General features: G+C 45.1%; 1 protein-coding gene across 1 annotated transcript in view; it reads right to left on the bottom strand.

The window, feature by feature from the left end:
- B3GAT2 (beta-1,3-glucuronyltransferase 2) overlaps positions 1–19,247 on the bottom strand; it is an 88,305-nt gene extending 69,058 nt beyond the window's left edge. The window contains exon 1 of the mRNA XM_056109665.1: positions 18,585–19,247. Coding sequence (XP_055965640.1) covers positions 18,585–19,178 — 594 coding nt within the window. The 5' untranslated portion in view covers positions 19,179–19,247. The remainder of the gene's footprint in view (positions 1–18,584) is intronic.
- Between the last annotated feature and the right edge of the window lie 5,031 nt (positions 19,248–24,278).

The following is a 24,278-nucleotide window of genomic DNA, read 5'->3' as shown; positions in this document are numbered from 1 at the left end:
TGAAGCCTGGAACCAACATTTTCCAGTTCTGATAGTAATGACTTTTGTACCAAAGCAGCAGTTTTCCGACCAAGAGCACACAGTCCTTCATGTACACCAAGATGCTCCAGGGGATAAGTGAGTGCAGACAGCTTTAAGGGAATACAGTGTCAGGATCTCAGCAATCCTGCAGATGCTTTCCTGAACGCGGCCAGCTGCTGCCCTCCCTACCCTCCTCTCACAGATACCTTTCTCCTGCCTCACAGAAGGGCAGTTCATCTCCAATCAGGAACTGGACAACCTCACTGCGGTCAAACCATGAGGGCACCGAATAGAGGTAATTAGAGACACTGCTGTCTTTATTAAGAAAGCTAATGTCTCTAATGAATAGGTAATAAATCCTCTTGGAAGACAAGAAGTTTCTAATTATTTGCCTTCAACAAAATTGAAGGAGACCTAATGTCATCAGGAGTATCATTAAAATACTTTTTACTGGGAGAGTATCATAAGATTTTTGGTGAGCAAAAATTTTTGGACCACCACTCTTAAACCCTTCTATCTTTTTTATTTCCTGTAAACAAGGTTGACCTATTGGAAACATATTTTATGCTAAATCCATTCTCTTCTAAGCATTCAGTAATATTCGTCAATGAAAAGAGAGTATTTAATAACAAATTTCTCCATACATGTCATTAATAAATCAATTCCTAATATGTGTAGTTTTCACCCTTCGTAGTTAATCACCCAACTTTATGATATTTCTATTGTTTTGCACACATATTTACCAATACTATTGTAATTCAATCTTAAAGAATTTTTTAAAAAATAAGCTAACAGTCAGAATTTTTAAAAAATATAAATTCCATTTTTTTGTTACTGTGACTATGCATGATAGAAAGATCAAAATAAGACCTTGAAGCTCAAAATGTTGTGCTCAGTTAAGATTCTGAGGGAGAACAAAACATTTAGAAAGGAATTATACACAATTTCAAAATACTGTAGTAAAATATATTAAATTGTGAAATAAATACAATGCAGAATAGGGGGCTCTCAAGTGCCACTCAGCACTGGTGAAGGGATAGGTTTTGGAACATTCTATGACTGAAAACCAATTATGAACAGCTTTGTAACTGTGTAAACTATGCATCTCACTGTAATTCAATAAAAACAATTAAAAAGAGAAAGAAAAAGAAAATCAAGTGCTTCTTAGCCTTATCCCTGTCACCCCAGCAATGCTGGGGAGCCCCAGGGGCACACCTGATGATGTGCAGGAGCTTCCAAGGTTATACCCTGTGGTACTTGGGAATCCATGTGGTGCTGGGGATTGAATCCATCTTATTTTACTATCTCCTAGTCTCTACAACAACTTTATGAAAACCATTATAGAGCATTCTAACTGTCACAGTATTTGCAATAGCCACTGGGTGTTTTAGAACGTTTTGTTTTGTTCATATTATTTATCCAATACCCATCTGTAAGGGGTTAATATCAAAGACATATAGAGGATTGAGAGAACTTTACAAGAAAAAATAATCCAAGCCCATCAAAAATGGGGAGAAGAAATGAATGAAAACTTTCTCAAAGAAGAATTTCAAATGGTCAAAAGACACATGAGAAAAATGTCCTACATCATTAATCATCAGGGAAATGCAAATCAAAACAATAATGAGATATCATCTCATGTGACAGAGACTGGCATGATGCACATCAAAAAGAATAGAACAACCAGTGCAGGCATGGATGTGGGTAGAAAGGGATTCTCATTCATTGTTGGTATGAACACCAACAGGTTCAGCTCTTTTGGAAAACAATATGGATATTTCTCAAAAAACTAGAAATTGAGCTTCCGTATAACCCAGATTTACCCCTTCTGAGAATATAGCATAAGGGTCCAAAACACACAGCAGAAAAAACACCTGCATTTCTATGACTTCTACTCAAATCTCTTCGATAGCCATGTCCACTTGCCGACATACCAAATTCCACAGGATGGGTATGTCGTTCCCAACGTTCTCCCTTCCGAAATCCGACACGCCATTTCGTCAGTAAAGAAGCAAACAGCACCCGGCCCAGACAAGGTCAGACCTGAACACCTGAAGAACCTGCCGTCAGTACTCATCAATACACTGGCTCGGCTCTTCACTCGCTACCTGTCTGAATGCAAGGTTCCATCTCAATGGAAAACCAGCAGGACCGTACTACTGTTCAAGAAGGGAGACATCCATGACATTGGCAACTATCGCCCGATCTGCCTATTGTCTGTCATCTACAAGTTGTTCACTCGAGTCATCCTGAATAGGATTGGCAGAACACTAGATGAAGGACAACCATGTGAGCAAGCAGGGTTCCGCAAAGCATTCAGCACCATCGACCATATCCACACGATAACCAAACTCATTGAGGTTTCTCGGGAGTTCAAGATGCCGCTCTGCTTAACGTTCATTGATTTAAAGAAGGCCTTTGATTCTGTTGAGACGGAAGCGGTCATTGAAGCCCTAGCCAATCAGGGCATACAAGCCCAATACATCAGGATCCTCCGTGAGCTGTATTGCGGATTCACTACCAGGATTTCACCATTCTACAAAGAAGTGATCGTTGATGTCAAGAGAGGGGTGCGGCAGGGTGATACCATTTCACCGAAACTCTTCAGTGCCACCCTCGAGAACATCATGCGACGACTGGAATGGGAAGGAATGGGAGTGAAGATAGATGGTCGGCAACTACACCACCTCCGCTTTGCTGATGACATTGTTTTAATAACACCAAACATCAGCCAAGCGGCACAAATGCTGGCCGACTTTGACCGTGAGTGTGGAAAGGTAGGACTACAGCTGAATCTTACGAAGACAATGTTTATGAGAAATAGCCTTGTTCCTGACGCCCCATTCGCTCTCAATGGAACGACCATCTCCGAATGCAACAGCTATGTGTACCTAGGTCGAGAGGTCAACATGACAAATGACCTGGCACCCGAGCTGCGCAGGAGGAAGAGAGCGGCTTGGAACGCCTTCAAGAACGTCGAAGAAATAGCTAAGAGGACGAAGAACCTCCGGCTCCGGGCACATCTCTTTGATTCCACTGTTCTTCCTGCATTAACATATGCCTCAGAGACCTGGGCCCTACGCAAACAAGATGAGAACGCCATTCAGGTCTCCCAAAGAAGAATAGAAAGAGCTATGCTTGGAATATCACGTTTCACTCAAATGAGAGAACGAATCCGGAGTTCTGACATCCGTCGACGATCAAGGATCAGGGACGCTGTCTCATTTGCCAAGGTGTCGAAAATCAGATGGGCTGGTCACGTAATGAGATTTAAAGACGACCGTTGGACTAGAGCTGTTACTGATTGGATTCCACGGGATGTCAAGAGACCGCGTGGCCGCCCACCTACCAGATGGTCAGACTTCTTTGTCAAGGTCATGAACGATCGGTTTGAGGCCCTCCATGTTCCCGGAGCGAAGAGATGCCATTGGGCTACACTAGCACGCGACAGGGACAAATGGAGACGTTACTGGCGCCCGCTCGAGCAAATCGACGACTAACGGGAAGTTAAGTGTGATTAAGTGTAAGTGTGATACACAATGGAATACTATTCAACCACCAGGAAAACTGAAGTAATGAAATTGACTTATGAATGGACACAGAGAGTATCAATGAAATGAGTGAAATGAGTCAAAAAGAAAGGGGCAGACGTAGAATGATTGCACTCAATTGTAGGATATAAAAAATAGTATGAGACTATTACCCAAGAACAGTAGAAGTGAGGGCCAAAAGGACTATTCCACAGTTGAAAGCTTGCAACAAGTGTGTGAGGCCAAGGGCAGTTAGCATAGAGAAGGGACCATATTACAATAATGGTTGGGAATGATCACTCTGAATAAGAACTGAGTGCTGAAGGTTGGTAAAGAGATATTCATGATAACCTTTCAGCATCTGGACTGCAAACCATAATGTTCAAAAGTAAGGGGGGGGGAGGGAGAGCGGGAGAGAGGAAGGTAGAGAAGGAGAGAAGGTAGGGAGAGAGAGAGGGTGGAGAGAGAGTGTGGGGAGAGAGAGACAGAGAGAAGGGAAAGAGAGAGAGAAATAAGAGAGATTGCCATAGAGGCAGGCTGAGGAGGGGAGTGACGGGAGGGAAACTGGGACCACTGGTACTGGGAAACATACGTTGGTGGAGGGATGAGTGGTGGAACACTGTATGACTGAAACCCAATCATGAACAGCTTTGTAACTGCGTACCTCAAGGTGATTTAATACAAAAATAAAATAAAATAAACTTTTTGTTTGTTTTGTGGGCCACTCACTGCATGTTCAGGGATTAATTCTGGCTATGCTCAGTGGACCATATGTATGCCAGGGGAAAAAACCCAGGTTTGACAGGTGCAAGGCAAAAACTTGACTTGCTGTACTGTCTCTTCAGCATTTTTTTTATAAAACATTTTTTTCCCTTCTACTGGGTAGATTTTAAAAGGTCATATTCATAATACACTGTCAATCACAAATGTTTCTTTTTTTAATTAAAAATTATTTATAATGCTAATTTTTTGTTTGTTTTTGGCTCAAACTCATTACGATGCTTAGGGATGACTGACTTCTGGCTCTATGTTCGAGGATCACTGCTGGCGAGGCTCAGGGGACCATAGATGGCGCCAAGAATTGAACCCTGGTTGGCTGCCTGCCTCCCTTGTAGGCAACAAGATACTATAGTATCTCTCTGGGCCTACTCTGATAATTTTTAACCAAAATTATGCTAACATACTGTAGAACCCTAAAAGAGTAAATAATCTAATGTGGACAACATACATGTGTTACAGTTGGTGGTATCAAATACATTATTTTAAAAAGAGGATATCATTTTCTGAAATCTCAACTTGACTGCATTTTTCAATGCAGCAAATTGTTTATATGAATGTACATTAGAATAATGTATGCATATATATTTATGCACACATATTCATACATGATGCAGTGAGAAGATTCAATTATTTTCCTTAGATGGAAAGATTTTCATTTTTTATAGGCTAGATAAGATGGTTATTATAATGTTTATGTTTCTGATTCATGGACCAAGAATTAATTTTGTCAAAATGATCATCCTACCCAAAGTATTCAATGCAATCTCTGTCAAAATTCTGATGACATTATCAAGGACAAATGCAACTAAAATTTGTATGGAATTCTAAAACTCCCTGATATAGTTAAATAACTGAAAAAAATATGAGAAATATTAAGATGGGAGGTTGTAAGTACTGACTTTAAGTTATCCTGCAAAGCTACAGCAATCAAAACTGTGTGGAACAAAGATAGACTCTCAAAGCAATGCAATAGAATTGATAAACCATCAGGTTCATGGCCAGTTAATTTATCACAAAGAAGCTTGATACATGAAGTAGAGACAGGAAATCACTTCAACAAGCAGTGGTAAAAAAATGGATAACCCTATGAAAAAAGGAAAGAAGAAAAGAAACTGAATCTGTACCAAGTTGTTTCCATTTCAGCAGGTTATGCTAGACAGGTGGGCTGGACTGATAGCACAACAGGTAGGGCGTTTGCTTTGCACACGGCTGACCTGAGTTCGATTCCTTTGTCCCTCTCGGAGAGCCCAGCAAGCTACCAAGAGTATCCCACCTGTACGGCAGAGCCTGGTAAGCTCCCTGTGGCATACTCGATATGCCAAAAATAGTTAACAACAAATTCCACAATGGAGGCATTACTGGTGCCTGCTCGAGCAAATCGATGAACAGGAGGACAGTGCTACAGTGCTACAGTAACCATGCAATTATTTTTAACTTTGAAAAATGGTGGCATCAATTTGAAAATATCCAAAACGTTTGGTTTAATAAATTCTTTTACGTAACATATGGGCAAAGAATATGGAAGATCACTGCACCAGCCCCCAGGCTAGGACAGTAAATCCTTCCAGCATATCTTGGAGAATGTGGGGTCTGTGAAGGAAGCACAAGGAGAATTCCCATTGCATCGTTCAAAGGTGAGAAATCAGCCAGTGGACCTTGTGGGCAATTATAGACAGACACAGAGAGAGTAACACACACAACCCACTACAAGGGCTAGCTACTACACCATTCTGGGAGGAAATAAGCTATTTTTATTCATGAAAATGGAAGCAATACTTAGAAAAAAAAGAGAAACAAACTCAGAAAAGACTTCCAATAAATGTCAGACAAACCTAGGAAAGGCTGGAGGATACTTGGTATGGAATTGGATCTTTCTTGCCTCCTTCAATAGGTACGGGAAAGAGAAATACTCCTAACCTCCCCACCCCTCATAATTTTTTTTTCTTTTTGGGTCACACCCGGAGATGCACAGGGGATACTCCTGGCTCCGCACTCAGGAATTACTCCTCATGGTGCTCAGGGAACCATATGGGATACTGGGAGTTGAACCCGGGTCGGCCGCGTGCAAGGCAAAAGCCCTACCCGCTGTGCTATTGCTCCAGATTCCTGCTTTATTTTTTCCCCTACCATCCTTTATAAATTACCTTAAAAATCAAACGATTGCTCCAAATCATGTGCTTTAAAAATGGATTCTTTTAACTCCTCCCTATTTAAAAAGTATTTTTTAAAAAATTTTTATTAATGAGACACCATGAGGTACAGTTGTAGACTTACAAATTTTGTGCTTGGCCCCCATCCCACCCTGCCTCTGTGGCAGGGCATTCCCCTTTGTTCTCTCTCCCCTTTTGGGTGTTGTGGTTTCCAAAAGAGGTACTGAGAGGCAGTCATGTTTGGTCTATAGTCTACTTTCATCATGCTTCTCCCATCCTGGGAGGATTCTCCCAACACCCTTTATTTGGTGCTCCCTTCTCTATCTGTTAACTCCTCCCTATTAAGTTGCCCTTTCCTTTGAAACGTTCTCTCTCTCTCTCTGTCTCTCTGTCTCTCTTTCTCTCTCTCTCCCCCCTCTCTCCCCTCTCTCTCTCTCCCCCCTCTCTCCCCTCTCTCTGATTTATTCATTTACACCAGAAATAGCCCAAACTAGGTGCTGGACTACAATAGTAACTAAAATCAAACCCAGAAGCTGTAGAAGGTTTAGTACCTTGCTCTGAGCAAGTTAAATTCCAAGCCTTTACACACTCATTAATCAGTCTCAGACCTCTCAACCCACAGGAGAATGCCCTGATACCTCCTTTCAACCTACAATGCCTGTTAGATGTTTTTCAGTCTCACATCTCACTTCCTCCCAGGATTCTTTGTAGACAAGCTCAATTGAACTCTAGTCCCTCCAATCACTGCAGTCAACATCCAGCAGAGTGATGAGGATACTCAATGGAGTTCCATTTGGGGACAGACTAATTTGAACAGTCAAACTTGTTCTACCTCTCCTCACCCAGGTCTCTGGAAACAGTCCAGATTTCAGCAGCTGAGTCCTTAGCGGCACCTACCCAACTGATAAAGCACAGCTATGTGGCATAGGCCTCTACTAGATAGTCACCCACGAAGGAGAGAACAAGGGTAAAAGAACGAATATGTATAACTTACTATAGTTAGGAATTTCAGTCAGCAGGGGAGGTGTGCAAGTCTTTCTAACATTGAATGATAAAGCTATACTTGAGCATGACTGTTTATGACCGATGCTCCTACCACGAGCTAGCCATAGTCCTTCACATGGGTAGGGACTAACACTTAACTCATTCAAAATTCCTTGACATAGCTTGCTACCTTCTTAGGGGACAGCGCTAGGGGTCTTTATCAAAAATACACACTATACATGGACTTTCTGTCTGTCCATTAGATGTGAAAGTCTGAGTGGAAGTCACGTTTATCTTAACTTGCTATTTAAAGGGCGCAATATAATCCTGGATGCATAAAACAGACTGCAAACTGTTATTTGACCACTAATCTCTGTTCAGGACTCTACTGGGAGCTGTTGCCTTCTGTAATGGAGCCCCTCGGTTTCCAAACACCCGATAATGGATTCAGTCAACAAACATTTAATATGAATTCACAATAATCTAGGCAATTCTAGACGTGAGAGATACAGGAGTTGAACCCAATAAAATTCCGCCCCTCTTGGAGTTTATGTTCTAATGGAAGAACGTGAGCTGAAATTCAGATACGGTGTTATGAATTGTAATGTGTGGATTCCACAGAGAATCCACAACTGTCTATGTTACCACTCATTTAATACAATCTGATGTACATATATGTTCACAAATTTATCAATTTTTCCATTAATTTGTCACTCACCTTATCCACACTGTACTAAAAATGTTAAATGTTAAAAAATTGCTTTACAGTGATCTGAAAATTAGATGGAAAGCATGTCCCTCACACTGCATGTACAGACTTTTTAAATTCACAGATTTACATAAAGGCAAGGCAGCAGCATCCAGGAAGAAGAATCTAATGAGCAAGATTTAAATACCATTTCCAAATATAACGTGATCGGAGACTTTCATTCTGTGAGGACAGGTTTGAGGAAAGAACCTAACTTTTTTTTATTAGTGGAACACCATGAGGTACAGTTGTAGATTTACAAAGTTTTGTGCTTGGGTTTCAATTATACAATGATCAAGTACCCATCCCTCCACCAGTGCCCATTTTCTACCACCATGGATCCCAGTATCCCTCCCACCCCCATCCCCGCATCCCACCCTGCCTCTGTGGCAGGGCATTTCCTTTTGTTCTCTCTCTCCTTTTGGGTGTTGTGGTCTGCAAAAGAGGCATTGAGTGGCAATCATGTTCAGTCCATAGTCTACTTTCAACATGTATCTCCTCTCCTGGGAGGATCCTCCAAACACCCTTTATTTGGTGCTCCCTTCTCTATCTGAGCTGCCCTTTCCCCTAGATGGCCTGGCTGGCCTCTAAGCCATGGAGTAATCCTCCTGATACTGATCGTGGCTATTCCTGGGTATTAATCTCCTATTTTGTTACTATATGTCCCCCAGATGAATGCAATCTTTTTATGTCTCTCCCTCTCTTTCTGACTCATTTCGCTTAGCATGATACTTTCCATGTGGTACCACTTGTATGTAAATTTCATGACTTCATCTTTTCTAACAGCAACATAATACTCCATTGTGTAGATGTACCAAAGTTTCTTTAACCAGCCATCTGTTCTTGGGCACTCAGGTGCCATCTACCACAGGCCTACAGCAAGCATCATCCTTAATGGGGAAAAACTGAGAGCCTTCCCTCTAAGATCAGGGATGAGACAAGGATGCCCACGCTCTCCACTGCTGTTCAATATAGTACTGGAAGTACTTGCAATAGCAGAACCTAACTCTTTGAGACTGGAATACCTCACTTTGATTTGCAGAAGATTGAGAAGTGGCTCCTATTTCACCCCTTAATCTCTAAATTCTCACACATCGACTTTCTTCGGTTCACAAATGTGCTTCTCAGTATCTGGAGAATTCTTTCCTCCCTGCCCTATCTCCTTCTTGAAGGTCTCAGTTCCAAGGCGACTTCTCTATAACAATGTCTAGAACCTTTGACCCTATGAGGTGCCTTTCTTTTATATTCTTAGGTACCTGCATTTCTTTCGACATATACTGACCTCAGTCTGTGTATTCCAAATGAGCACATTCAACAAGATCAGTCTGTGAGGGTTGGATGCCCTGTGTTTATAGCTGTACACCCTGATGATATCAAGCACACCAACTGACAAAGCAGGTGTTGAGTTAGTATTTGGGAATGAAGAAGATTAGTTATATTTATTAGTTATATTCAAGGCTATCCTCCATGTACTAATGTTCTAGCTCATGTACATTAATGAAACTTGCCGAGTCATGCACGATTACAGCTGAGGTTGAGTTTTCGAAGACATCTGACATCCCAGTTATTGGAGAATGCTCAGCTTCGAGCATACTTCTCTTTTATCAGAGTTAAAGATGCAATTTATAAATACTCATCTTTCAGGTTGCAGAAAGAGACTTCTGCATATAACATACAAACAAAGTTATGAGAAAGCTGATGAACTGACAGTTTGGAGAAGACAAAATAATCTAATTTATACAGAAAATATCGTCTCCCTCAGCCTAGCCTTTCCCAGCATGCAACAAGACTCAGCCAATGATCTACTCATTCTGTCTTCAATCCAGAAAATTTCGAAATCCCAGAAATAATCACACAGGACCATTAACAAACCTCTACAAAGAAGAGAGTGAATCTGGTTGGTTGAATCTGGTATTGCGAGGCATCGCAGCAACAGACAGTAAAGCCAGCCTGGGCTCAGTGACTTATAGCAAATACCTCAGACTACTATTAGGAAGGACTGGAGCGATAACACAGCAGGTAGGGTGTTTGCCTTGCATGCAGCCAATCCGGGTGTGATTCCTCCATCCCTCTCAGAGAGCTACTGAGAGTATCCTGCCCACACGGCAGAGCCTGGCAAGCTCCCCATGACGTATTCAATATGCCAAAAACAATAACAACAAGTCTCACAATGGAGATGTTACTGGTGCCCACTTGGGCAAAATGATGAAGGGGAGGACAGTGCTACTATTAGGAAGAGCACCCTGTAAGGGGATTGCCATTAGCTCCAGCTGAGATTGCTCAGAACTTTAGCTCCTCTTCTGTCTCAACTGAGTCCAGTAGAAAAAAAACCTCAGTCTTGCCTCCCACCCAACACTTGCAACCCACCTTCAAAATTATTCTACCAGAAAGAAAGATGGCAGCCGCTTGGGAGCCTTGTGGAAAGCCAGGTATGAGCCGGTGGTGATGGGGTGACTAAAACCTCATGGGAAGGGGGCGCTCGGGGCTTGTCCTTCACTCCTTACCGAGGTCACCAGTTGCCCTCCATGAGCGGCTCTCTGGCACAGCCATGACTCCAGAAGCACAAGAACTTAATGCAGAGCCCAGCAGCTTGGAGCAGAAAAGTGAACGGACTATGCGTTAATCCACGCCACTATGTCTGCCCAGAGGGGAAAGGGTGTTGCTCCCTTCCGCCCTCTCCCCTCAGAAAAGAAAGATGGCAGCCGCTTGGGAGCCTTGTGGAAAGCCAGGTATGAGCCGGTGGTGACGGGGCGACTAAAACCTCATGGGAAGGGGGGCATTCTCGGCTCATCCTTCACGCCCTACTGAGTCATCAGTTGCCCCCCGAGTGGCTCTCCGGCATGGCCATGGCTCCAGAGCATAGAAACCAATCTCTTAATTATCTGACTCTCAGTAGAAATACTTCCAGAGTAAATAAGTAAAATAGCAGAAATCCAAAACCGCACGGCCGTGCGACATCATTTAATTCTTGAACCCAGCTGTAGAAAGCAAATCATTTCACAATGCTTTTTCAGCATGTCTGATTTGGCGGGGGGGGGGGGGGGGGAGTAAACTCTAAATAATAATGGTGCATCTTTTATCGAAACAATGAATCTAGTCAAAGTAGATAGAGTGTTAACTAGAATTCATCTGCCTCACAGGCATTGGGAGGGATGGGGGGTGGGGGTTTATTGGGGTTCTTTGTGGTGAAAAATAAGTATTGCTAAAGGGAAATGTGTTTGATATTTGCATGACCGAGACCTAAACCTGAAAGCTTTGTAACCTTTCCCACAGTGATTCAATAAATAAATAAATTATAAAAAACAAAACAAAACAAAAAAACAAAATTATTCTACCATTTAATTCTGTCTGTCTTATAAACCCAGCAGGCAGTTGCTGATATCCACCTATCAGTGAAAGAAAAAAAAGCAATTTTAAGATTCCATTTTCTTTCAGAAACGATCAATTCTTACTTGTCTACAACAAGAATTCAAATAGAAAAGATAAATCTGACATATTAAAATATGACAAGTTTCAACTTAGAAAAACTAAGACATGAAATGGTCAAGTGAGGAAAAGATAAACTTTTGATAAAAACCAAATGGCATCAGGAAATAAATTCAAAACAGAAGATGAGAAATTGATCTAACCAAGATGGCAGAAGTGAGTTCAAAGGTGACAGAAGTCAGCACTTTCAGATCTCCCTCTGAACGGGGCATCTCTTTCTTATCACAGTGAAATGTTTCCATCTGATGTCGCAGGTTAAAGGAGTCTCATGAAAATCAAGAGGGGAGGTGCTAGAACTAGAGTACTTGGATTCAAAATCCAATCTCAGAACAGCCGCAGAGAATTTTCCCCTCAAATAATATCCTGGTACTTGTGTTCAACTACAAAGGAAGAAAGAGTCTGATCATACCAATCACTGTAAACAGTTGTATTAGATTTAGGCCTCACTTAAAAAAAATACCTTTAGGGGGCCAGAGCCCAGTGGGTAGATCGGTTTGCCATGCATGCGGCCGACCCAAGTTCAATCCCTGGCATCCCATATGGTTCCCCAAGCACTGCTAGGAGTAATTCCTGAGTGCAGAACCAGGAGTAACCCCTGAGGGCACTGCCGGGTGTGACTCATAAAGCAAAAAAAAAAAAAATCCCTCCAGTCAGCAAAGAGCATTTTTTTTTTTTTTTTGGCCTCAAGAGCAGCATCAAGACAGAGGAAAATAGTGAGAGTAAGACTATACTTCTCCGGGCTGTGCAGGGCATTATAGATGAGAACACAGGTGAAGCCTACAGGGGGTGGGCTGCAGAGACGGTACAGGGGCTAAGGTGCTCACCTTGCATGTGGCCCACCAAGCAACACACAGAAAAAACCCAGAACACACACACACACACACACACACACACACACACACACACACACAGAGTAGTCTGTGAGCATCAATGTATGTGATCCAACTCCACTTGCTCCAGCTTCCTCCCCCCAGAAGGGAAAGAACCCCGCCCCCCCCCCCCCCCCCCATGGCAGGTTCCTGGCCCCTATTAAGTGCTCAATAGTTGTCAACTCTCTTTTGCTATGACCAGGGTAGCACTGCAGTCTGTTGTCCCATTGTTTCCGTTGTTCATCGATTTGCTTGAGCGGGCACCGGTGACGTCTCCATTGTGAGACTTGTTACTGTTTTTCGGTATATCGAATATGCCACTGGGAGCTTGCCAGGCTCTGCCATGCAGGGTGAATACTCTTGGTAGCTTGCCGGGCTCTCCAAAAAGAACAGAGGAATCGAACCCGGGTCAGCCACGTGCAAGGCAAACGCCCTACCTTCTGTGCTATCGCTCCAGCCCATGACCAGGGTAAAAAGTATAATATTTTAAATTACATCCCAAAATTCAGAAATGTTATTCTGTGAACTGGAACTATATTCTAGACCTAGTTACTTACTTACCTACCTATATTTAGATCTATAGCCTGGTATAACCAATTTTTTGTTTAGGTCACAGAATTTGAGAAACAGGCAAAATTGTAGTTGTAGGCTTTAATAATACTTCAAACCAATCTATAGCAATGTGTTATCCTAACTGGTATAGACTGAGTAAATACTCCATCAGGGTCCAAAAGATTTGAACAGACTTATCTGAACATTATTGGATTCTGTCTTTTTACCCCTTTAAAGCACTACATGAATGCCACCTGGAATAGTTAATAAATAACCGTTGACTCTGGTTCTCCTATTTTGCTTTTGTCGCATGCCTTAGAGCAATTACTATTCCATTACTGTTCACACAAGAGAAAATTTACCAGCTTGTAATTTAGAGGCAAGTGGAGTAGGCAAAAGAAAATGGAGTTACTCACTATAGTTTCCAAGAAGCAGCAGACAACAGCCTAAATATTTAAAAGACATACATTCATTGCAAGTAAGTAATCCAGACTTATCTTCATGTCTATTCATGAGAAATAATCAGTGAAAAGTAGGTTGGAGAAAGAATAATGAAAAAAAAAACAGTAGGAAGAGGCAGAAGGGAGAATGTCTTTTAAATCAAAATTGTTATTTCTGGTCCATTAAAATATCAAAATCCAAAGGAAAACTGCTGGTTTCCAAAAGAAGCTGTCAAAAATGAGCCATAATTCAAGAACTGTAAAACCAGAGAAAGTAAAGAATATGTACAAATTTAAAACCCAGCCCCAAAAAACCAATTGGATTTTTATACAAGTATTTCCAAAAATCTCACATTTTATCAGACCCTTGGCATCACTACTAATATGCCTTCAGGTGGGTATAAATACAACACAAAATAAAATAATTTTTATGTTACACCTAAGCGAATCTTTTAGGTTGCTTCACTTTGAAAAGACAATTTCCTTATCATAGTAAGAACTATCAGAGGTTATAAAAAAAAAAAAAGGTAAAGCCTTGGGTTTACTTTAAGGAAATACCATACACAATTGACTATTTAGGGGGAAAGTACCAAATCTGTAAGTTTAAATATCCTTTGGATTGTGGCTCCAAAATTCTGCATGAAAAGGGGTCTTGGAAGAGCATAAACATTTCAAAAAAGGAGCAAGACAGAATTAATGCTCGATTTCTCCACTTACCTACTACACAAATAGCTAAAGAACATTCACTTAAAAAATCTGAAGCAAAGGGTCCCCAGGCTCACTGCTTGCCAAAAACATCTCCTAGATAGTCTCATTTAACTGAGTCCTTCATGAGTCCCTTCGGCATCTTAGAATTGGCCTGTCTTTCCAGGTTTACCTCATTAAATTTAAAGTTAAGCGAATATTTTTTTCGTACTCAGAAAAAGCCATTTTTAACCTTTCAAGTCAATTGATTTCCAAAGGTGGAAGCAACCTCAACTAAAAAAGCATCAGCTTGAAACTCAGAAAAGCTTGGAAGGTTTTCTACTAAAGAACAGAAATCTGATCAATAGTGTTATTGAAAACATGACCAGAGAGTCACATTTATCTGTTGCTGTAGATTTTATGAAAGCAGTTTTAAATCCTTTTGCAAATAAGCTTTTCTGAGGACCTCAATCAATAAGGTGCACAAACAGTCAGCCGTACCTATCAACCACAGTGCAAAATCCCATCCAAACCGTAGGAAGGAAGTAATACTGAGACATTGGAAATCTGAAAACCCCAACCACCTCCAAAGGACAGGCCAGTTTCTGGGGCTCTGGGACTCCGACCGAGCTGCATATGCAAACAGATTTTGCTATTAACATAGGATAATTCGACAAAAATATTTCTTTCCTCCTAGCACAGCTGTGCTGAAAGAGAAGGATGAAAATTAGCTATATGGAAGAAGAAAGCATCCTTCCAGTTACCAGTGAGGAATAATTGAACGCAGATTGCCTGTTGCGCCTCTAATTTAATTTGCAGACCTTTCATCTTTTACCTTCCTTCATTGGCAGCCAATTCTTAGTGAGCTCATTTGTACCTGGTTCATTTTTCTTCTTTTATCTTATCTATGTTAACATCAACCATGGAAATTAGAAGCGCTATGAATAAAAGATGAAGCCTGACTTGGGACATTCTTTCCTTAAGTATTGTGAATTACTTACAAACTAATCTGTATGTGTGTGTACAATCTAAATGGCTGAGGTATATGCCTTGGCCCTACAGCTTCCTGATCAGCATCTTTTCCTCCCCTAAGGAGCTGCAGTTTAGATGCTTTACCTAGTCCTGCCTCTGCTCTAAGATAGCAATGTCTAGACTGTAGTCCGCGTGGAATCATTAATCCTATAACTGGTGCAGAGTAAACCATCCAATTAATGCAAGAGACTAAGGAGACATAAATTTCAGTGATCCGAATTTTTAAGTTCAATATTGCCTGCCATGCAAGGAAACAACCTCTTTGTAAATGGAATATATGAACATGGGTGCCTGGTGAATAGCTGTCTACTCTGTCCCCAAACATTGTGCCTGGGGGGTAAGGTAAAGAAAGGAGGGGTGGTGCTAGAGAAAAGGACTGTCACTGTCACTGTCCTCCGGTTGTTCACTGATTTGCTCCAGCGGGCCCAGTAACGTCTCCATTGTGACACTTGTTACTGTGTTTGGCATATCGAATATGTCGCGGGTAGCTTGCCAGGCTTTGCCGTGCAGTCGAGATACTCTTGGTAGCTTGCCAGGCTCTCGAGAGGGGCGGAGGAATTAAACCTGGGTCCAAGTAGTCTGCCGTGTGCAAAGCAAACGCCCTACCTGCTGTGCTATCGCTCCAACCCAGAGAAAAGAACTAGTCGTAAAATTTCTATCTGGGAATAACCTCCAGAGAATTTAAACTTTCAGCATATTATGTACACTGTGCTTTAAAAAAAAAAAAACAAATCCCGTTGTGTACTTTGTCAATTTGGCACCATTCCACCAAAAAATCTTTGCACATGTTCTTAAGATTATTTTTTATTATTTCATAACTGAAACACTTTCACACCTTGAAAGTTTTGCTGATTTTTCTTCTAGTTTCTTTTTCACAGGTATCACACGTTTTTGTTTGTTCGCTCCTTTTTTATCTTTCCTCTGCCTTTTCCTATGCAACAATGAAAAAAATGACTGTGTTCTTCTCTTGCTGCTTCACAGCCACCAGCAACAAACCTTCCTTTCAGTTGGGGAGGTATCAAAGGAAGACTCTGTTCTGCACCACTCCACTGGCTGCCCACACCAACTCATCTCCTCATCTAACACACAAACAGGCTAGAAGCCGGGAATAAACTGAAAGTCACTTTCCTTCACAGTCCATCTTCCTGAAAGGCTAGTAATGATGTGCATTATTTTCTTTACACAGGAATTGTCTATTCTGTCTCATATCTACAGAATAGACAACGTCAAAGCTGTAGAAAATGAAAAAAAAACCAACCACAGAGGGGTTTTAAGTTATGGTGCACTGAAATGTAAGGGTTTTTTTTTTTACTTCAGATTCCAAAATAAGGTCTTTTTTGAGGGAAAAGTAAGCAGGATCAAAACAAGAGCTTTTAAACATCAGGCAATATCTCTAAATGTGATTAGAACAGAGACCTAACCATACAATGCCAAGCTTGTTTACTTCTCTGAAGAGGACAAGAAAGAGCTGCCTCATGAAAGACCGACGAGGAAAAGATAAGATGGAGAGCAATTATTGATCTCTTCATTCAAAGGGAGCAGGGGATAAATAGAAATGAAGGTGGCAAATGCACTTAAAAGACATGCATTTTGAAAAGTCACAGAGGCAGGGACATTAAGCAGGTAGGGTACAGAGTAGCTTGGTCTTGTGGTTATGAAAACCAAACTGAGATATTAGGATAAGAGCCAATGGATAAAAAGTTCAGTTTTTTTGGCCATGGATGGGGATGTCAAGGAATTTGGGAGGTGGAGGTAACCATCTCACTGGATGACAAAGAAACCAATTAGTCTCCCCTCCCTCGGCCCCCGCAGTTACATCTGTGGAGAAGAAAACTGACAAAACCACGTGACGCTGTCACTTGCAGAACCGGAGCACACACAGAGACTGCAAGACTAGTCTGCGAAATAGCACCTATTATTAACCTGTGGCTTTCCGAGAGCGAAGCGCCCCCTAGGCAGCAGGGGCCGGCCTGGGTCCTGGCCGCAGCAAGGATCTGGGTGCTAGATAGGCCTGGAAATGGCATTCGGCTCCTCCCCACCCGCACTCCGCCGCCCCCCAACTCGGGCTGCGAAAAGGCACCGCAGGACGCAGGACGTAACGATCTTAATTCTTTGGCCAGTATTTACCAAAAGAAAAAAAAAGGGCAATTTGCAGTCGATGTAGGAATTCGTGGAGTGCAAGAAGATGTAGCAAAAAAAAAATCCCAGTAGAACTCGTGTTTTTTTTTTTTTTTTTTTTTTAACTAATAAGCAGTTCCTTGCTCGCGGACTGGGAGAAAGTAAGTGGCATTTTTCTTGGGCTGCTCTTTTGTAACTGTCTCCGCCTTCCTCCCTCCCAGGTTCTGGCCTCGGAACCACACCTGTGCGCTGACAAGCCTCCGAGGAACGTCCAGCCCGCCCCTCGCTGTGCACTGTCTCTCCCAAATCTTGCCTCTTTGCTCCAGGGTGCAAGGATAACGCCTCCCCACCTGGGGTCCCATTCTCAGACCGGCCCTCCGAGCGAGCTCTGTTCCCGGAAACCATTCCCGCGCCTCGCACACGTGCTTTTTTTTTTCCCCTCGGGGGCCAGGTGGGTTGCAAAGTCCCCGGCGTCCTGGCTGGAGTCGCAACGGTCCTCGCACCCACCTCCACTCCCGTGGCCAGCCTGGGGCCGCGGGCTGCCCGCGACGCGCGCTCCATCCACCTGGCGTCCCTTATAGGTGCGCGGACCAGTGAGAACTCAAAAAAAGTGGGGAAGGGGGCGAGCCCCGGCAGCTCAACTGGCCCTCGGGGGATGCTCCGCGCCCGGCCTGGACCCCCAGGGACCCCGGGGATGCTCCGCGCCTGGCCTGGACCCCCAGGGACCCCGGGGATGCTCCGCGCCCGGCCTGGACCCCCAGGGACCCCGGGGATGATCCGCGCCGAGCCTGGACCCCCAAGGGACCCTAGGGATGCTCCGCTCCCGGCCTGGACCCCCAAGGGACCCTAGGGATGCTCCGCGCCCGGCCTGGACCCCCAAGGGACACCGGGGATGCTCCGTGCCCAGCCTGGACCCCTAGGGACTCCGGGGATGCTCCGCGCCCGGCCTGGACCCCAGGGACCCCGGGGATGCTCCGCGCCCGGCCTGGACCCCCAGGGACCCCGGGGATGCTCCGCGCCCGGCCTGGACCCCAGGGACCCCGGGGATGCTCCTCTCCCGGCCTGGACCCCCAAGGGACCCTAGGGATGCTCCGCGCCCGGCCTGGACCCCCAGGGACCCCGGGGATGCTCCACGCCCAGCTTCGAACGCCCCCCCAGCCCTTCCCCAGCTCGGAGGGGCCGGTCGCTACCTCCTGAAAGAGCTCCAGGCTGTAGGTGTTGTCGTCGTCGGCGAAGAAGAGCACGCCCGGCTGCGCGTGCTGGTGCTGGTGCTGGTGCCGCTGGCGCAGCCAGGCCAGGCCGGCGTTGCGCTGCTCGGTGGCGCGCGGCAGCCCGGGCCGCTTGTAGCGGCGCGGCGTCGGCACGTGCAGGTGCGTGCTGGGCAGCCCGGCCCGCGCCAGGAAGCGGCTCACCAGCTCGCTCCGGGCCACCGCGTCCTCCACCAGGATCCAGTGCAGCTGCGCCACCTGGCGGAACGTGTTGGCCAGTCGGGTGAGCTCGGCTTTCTGCACCGGGCGGCTGTAAGTGGGCGTGATGGCATAGATCGTGGGCAGCTGCTCTCGCCGGGGCTGGGGTCGCGACTCGTTGCGCTTCTCCGAGCCGCGCCCGGGGCCGACCCTGCCCAGCGGGAGGCGGGTCCCCACGCGGCCCGCGGCGTAGGGCGAGAAGTAGGGGCGCGGGGTGAGTGGGGGCGCGGGCCTGCGCGTGTCCACGTCGAGCATGATGATGACGATGAGGATCCAGGGCAGGAGGATGAAGAAGCGGCTGAACAGGACGGACTTCATGGTGCGCTCGCCGGGGGCCTCTCCCCAGCCCCGCGAGGAGGGGAGAAGCGGAGGAGCCCGGCGCGGAGTTGGGACGTCGGCGGCGACGGTGGTCGCACTCAGGCAGCTGCGGCCCGCGCTCTCTCCATGGGGGGCTCCGGGCGCCGCGGGGTCGGGCTTGGTAGGGGGATCAGCGCAGGTGCCAAGAGAGATCGCGCTGCTGCCGGGAGTGCGTGCGTGCGGGCGGGCGGGCGAGCTGGCGGCGGGCAAGCGGGACTCGGTCTGGTGGCGCGCGGTGGGTCGGTCCTGGAGTTGTGCCGAGCCGCGATTCTCCCCGCGCTCCTTTGCAAAAAAAAAAAAAAAAAAAAAAAAAAAAGAACGGGCTCTGCTCCCGTCCCGCGGCGCTGCGGACCACCCCCGCCGCGGGCCCCTGCCGCGCTCGGGGGGCGCCTTCGAGGGCAGGGGGAGCCGAGTCTGGGAGCTTCGTCACATCCCTTCCAGGGTGGCGAGGACCGGGAGCGGATGCCCGGGATGTGATGACCGGCAGCGGATGCCCGGGATGTGGTGCACCCCTCCCAGCTCTGTCCGCGCTCGGTCCCCGGCGCTGGCGCGCGGATCTCTCGCTCCGCTCGGTGGGTCCCTCTCCCGGCTCCGGCAGCAAGATCCCAAAGCCGGGAAGGAAAGAAAGAAAGAAAGAAAAAGCGAGGGGGCGGGGGCGCTGCAGACTCCAGTGTCCTCCCAGTCCGCCCGTGGCAAGACAGCAGCGCTGCTACTGGCGGAGAGGGGTGGCGAGGTGGGGGTGGGGGGGGGGTGGGAAGCGGCGCTCTGCCGGGTCTGCGCCCACAGCCCCGCGAGCGAGCTCCGGGGGCGGCTGCTGCGCCGCGGGAGGGGGCGAGGGAGGAGGGTCCCCGCGGGGCCGCACGATCTCGGGCGGGAGTGGCTGCTGGCTCGAGTCGGGGGGCGGCCCTGGACGCTCTCCGCTTTCGGAAATACAACCAGGTCTTGGGAGATCGGCCAGCAAAGCCCGTTCACGTGCGGAAAACTCGGGAGGCGAGAGGGCAAAAAAGCATCCCGGATTTAGTGCCCGCCTGCGGGGTGGGTGGGCTGGGGTGCGCCCAAAGCTGCAACCCAGAGCGCTGTCACTGAACGGCAGAAATCACTAGTTAGACCCTGGAGGGGTGGCGGGGGGTGGGGGGTGGGCAGAGGGGGTGCTAACTGCACCGAGGTGGTTGGCACCTGAGAAGCCGAGCCGCACGGATGCTGCCTGGACTGCAATTAGATCACTGGGCGGAAATTCCTAAAACTCCTGCTGGGGACGGTGAACTTAGTTGTTTTTTGTTGGTTGGTTGGTTGTCTGGAGCCGTTTGGAGACGCAATTCCCGTTTGAGCCTCCGACGACCTCCTTTCTAGGAGGCCCGGGAAGTAGCATCACCTTTATTTTCTGCATGAGAAAGCCAAGACTTGCGGGATTTTCAGAGATTTCTCCAAGGTCAGTGGCAAAGGGCCAGGTGGAAATAGAACCCGTGTCCCCTGCTAGGTCGGGGCTCGGCCCGCAGCTGCCCCCCCCAACGGGCGGGGCGGGGTCTCCTGCGTGGAATCCTGCAACTCACACCAAACGGCGCCCTGGTTCTACAGCGCGATGAAGATGCGGTGAGATGGGCAAACAGTTGATGCTGCGTGTGTTTGGGGCCGTGAGCAGCTCTACTGGATATGTCTCAGGCTGTAGGTAATCGGATGGGGATGGAAGAGGATTCAGGGTTCGGTTCATAGCCTCACCCTAAGAAGCAAAGCAAGAGCCTCGCCCACCAGCAGTCTAGAATCAAGAATTTCTGAGCACCAGAAATTCTTCTCAGCGTTGTGGGTTCAGTCTTGTTCATACACAGACTTCCTTCTCCTCCTCCTTTTCCCGGCCCCAGAGTGCACCCTGAATGAGGAAGGCCTGAAGAGCTCTGGGGTATAATAGCCTCCAGCCTTTCTGACTAGAGTTTTCTCGTTTTCTCAGTCCTATCCTTGCGGCTCTCACCTATTAGATCGGGCGCTAGTGCTGGTGGTGAGGGGGGGAGGTCTGTGATTTTCGTCCCCAACCTCCCTCTCAGAGCCTGAAACCTGAGTGAAATTCTTAGGTTCAGCGTTCTCCTAGTCTTCTGTCTGGCTCACCTACCACTTAGACTTTAGGTTGGAAAGCTGAGTGCCTGCTAATGGTAGAAACAGTGATTCCTGTAGCCATACACTCTCTGACAGCCTAACGGGGTCTTCGTGTGGTCTCACCAGGGCTCCAGGCTCTGCCCATGGGAATTGATGTAGCTTGTCAGTGGGACAAAGAAAGGAAATCAGTGAAGGCTGGTTTTCTTAAACGCGAGAAAGTGGCACACAGACACCAAAGATGACTTAAATTTTCTTTACCCTGCTGCAGTGTTCTTTCTTTAAAATTAAAAAAAAAAGAGTTATTGGAATAGAAATGACTTGGGTTAGCTGCAATAAAGCTCAGTTGGTTACTGAAAGGCATTACCAGCCTCCCGTAACTGGGAACTCTTGGAAATTCCACTAGACCATACACTTATTTTGCAGTTGCTTCTTCTCAAAGGAAAACCTTTTAAAAATCAGCAGCATTTTAGAAATGGGGGTTTTAACTTGACCTCAGAATTCACAGGTGTCCTATGAATTTTTGTTTGTTTAAGGGCCACCCTTCAGCAGTGCTCATGACTTACTCTTGACTGGCAGGGTTCAGGGGACGATCTGTAATTCTGGGGATAGAGCTGAATGAACTAGGATTGACCTTGTGCAAGACTTATGCCTAAACTCCTTTTCTGTCTCTCTGGCTAAACATTGAACTATTCTTACTCATTGCACATTCAAAAACTTTTACTGAAACACATTTTAAAAAGACACATTGGGTCAGGGAGAAGAGAGTTAGTACAGCAGGTAAGACACTTGCCATGCATACTGAGGTCCGGGCTTCTATTCCCACATCTCATATAGTTCCCAAAGACTGCCAGGTGTAATTTCTGAGTGCAGAGCCTAGAGTAACACCTGAAGAACAGCCAGGTGTGGTCCAAAAACAAAACAAAAAATAAAATAAAAGACTGTTTTTGGGGATCTACTCCTCCACGCCCAATCAGTTACATAACCCCAAGTTGAAATACTCAATTTAAGATCCTAAAATCTAGAACAGTATTTCCCAAAGTAGTCAATAAACCTGGGATATCATTAGAACCACCCAATGGGGTGGTGGTAACCTTGGGTACAGTGGGGGTTGGGGTGCAAACAGAACTCTTACTGACTGTTTCCTTAACAATGGTGACAAGGTGACAATATCACCGATTGCTCTCATTTGGGTGGTGTGTATCACGGATGATTCATGCTGGACAGATTATAACACCAAATACATACAATAGTACACGAAATAGAAAAGAGTTGCCATAGAGTTGAGTATTACTTAATGATAATTTCAAAAGTGTAATTTACATGTATTGGTAGAAAGTAGGGTTTACTGATGAAGCCACCAGATGGTGAGAGACACAAATTGCCAGGTAGTTGTCAACAAAAGCAAGTAGAATTTTAGAGGGCACTTCTGTCTTTTTAAAGGCCAAACTCGTTAGGAAGCCTCTGATCTAGAAGATGGACTTATTAATCAATAATCCATGAGTATCGTATAAGGTTAAATAGGATATTAGGTAAAGTGTATTGCAGAGGAGATGGAATTATGCAAGGGGCCAGTAAGTTGTATTTAAAGACCTTATGAAAAGAATTTCTTGACCCAGAATATGAATATCTCACAGAATTGTCTCCACACAGGACTATATAATGAAATCCATTCTAAATGGACCGATAACACCTCTACTAAAAAAAGGCTTCTGCTAGTCAAGAAGACATTAGTGTGTCCTCAAGTTGAGGCATGAAGTTTAAGAGAGAGAAAATCAATTTACTCCAAGTTCAAGATGCAGTTTGTCAGGGCTGGAGAGATAGTACAGTTTGTTACGGTGTAGAGCTGATCTGGGTTCAATCCCCGGTACCCCTTATGGTCCCCTGAGCATTGCCAGGAGTATTTCATGAGCATTACCAGGTGCGGCCCAACCCTCCCCCCACCAAAAAAAAAAAAAGTTGCGGTTTGTCATGCACTCAGTAAGATATTCCCCGTGACATGTTGATCTACATCTTTTATGAGCAATTATAAGTAAAGATAGTGATGCACAGAATATTAAGGGTGTCTATTAGGAGCACAAAACCAGGTAAAATTCTCTCAAGTGCAAGATTTTATCACCTTTAAAAATATTTAGTGAGCGTATTGGATAATAGAATAGAAACAATTCCTTTAAATGGAAGTTTGAAGAATCGGTCACTTTAATGAGTCCTAATATCACTGAGTAGCGATAGTACTTTTCCATATAGTTTATGATATTCTTACATAAAACAATTTAAACTTGATCTGTGGCTGATTATGAACGTTGGTGGAAGTCACTAGGGTAATTAAAATGATTACCTAACTCAACTTTTGTACATTCTCGGTGTTTATTTTCATTTAATCTCTCTAATTATTTGTGTAACAAAGTGAACATTGCTTCATCTGTACTAATGAAGCTTGGATTGCTGGCATCAACCACTGCATTTCAACGTTCAGTTGCTGTTCTCTAATAAACAAAGGTGAAAAAACTCCATCTGGGGAGTTAAGAAAAACGTATAATCACTAAACATTTGCATTTTGTCTCGTGAGTAATACTCAGCTATAATTTCTGCTGCAAAAGAACTGCAGCATGATTAGTGCTAGCACAGACAGGGTTCCATTTGACCTCTGAATCTGAGGTTCTGCTAGTGGTGACTAAATTAACCTTTAAGTGAACATCTGGAACATACCTAATATTCTTTGTCAAGTATGAAAGATATATATATATATATATATATATATAAACAAGTATTTGTAAAAATCAATGTGATAATATTATGGTTGTGCAAATCAGGTTATAAAATGAATCAGAACTAGTTCAAGAGTAAGTAACAATGTGCTCTGAAGGCATTGATCTGTACCCACATGCATTTGAGCATACCTTCTGTTAAAATATCAGATACAATTATGTGAAAGACTGACATTAAACTTAATAATGGTAATTGCTCCAAATTCTAGGG

This window comes from Sorex fumeus, unplaced genomic scaffold, assembly GCF_029834395.1.
Source record: "Sorex fumeus unplaced genomic scaffold, SorFum_2.1 ptg000008l, whole genome shotgun sequence".
In the NCBI taxonomy this organism is placed as follows: domain Eukaryota; kingdom Metazoa; phylum Chordata; class Mammalia; order Eulipotyphla; family Soricidae; genus Sorex; species Sorex fumeus.
The sequence above is the reverse complement of the archived record's forward strand: the minus strand, read 5'-3'. Positions and strand labels throughout refer to the sequence as shown.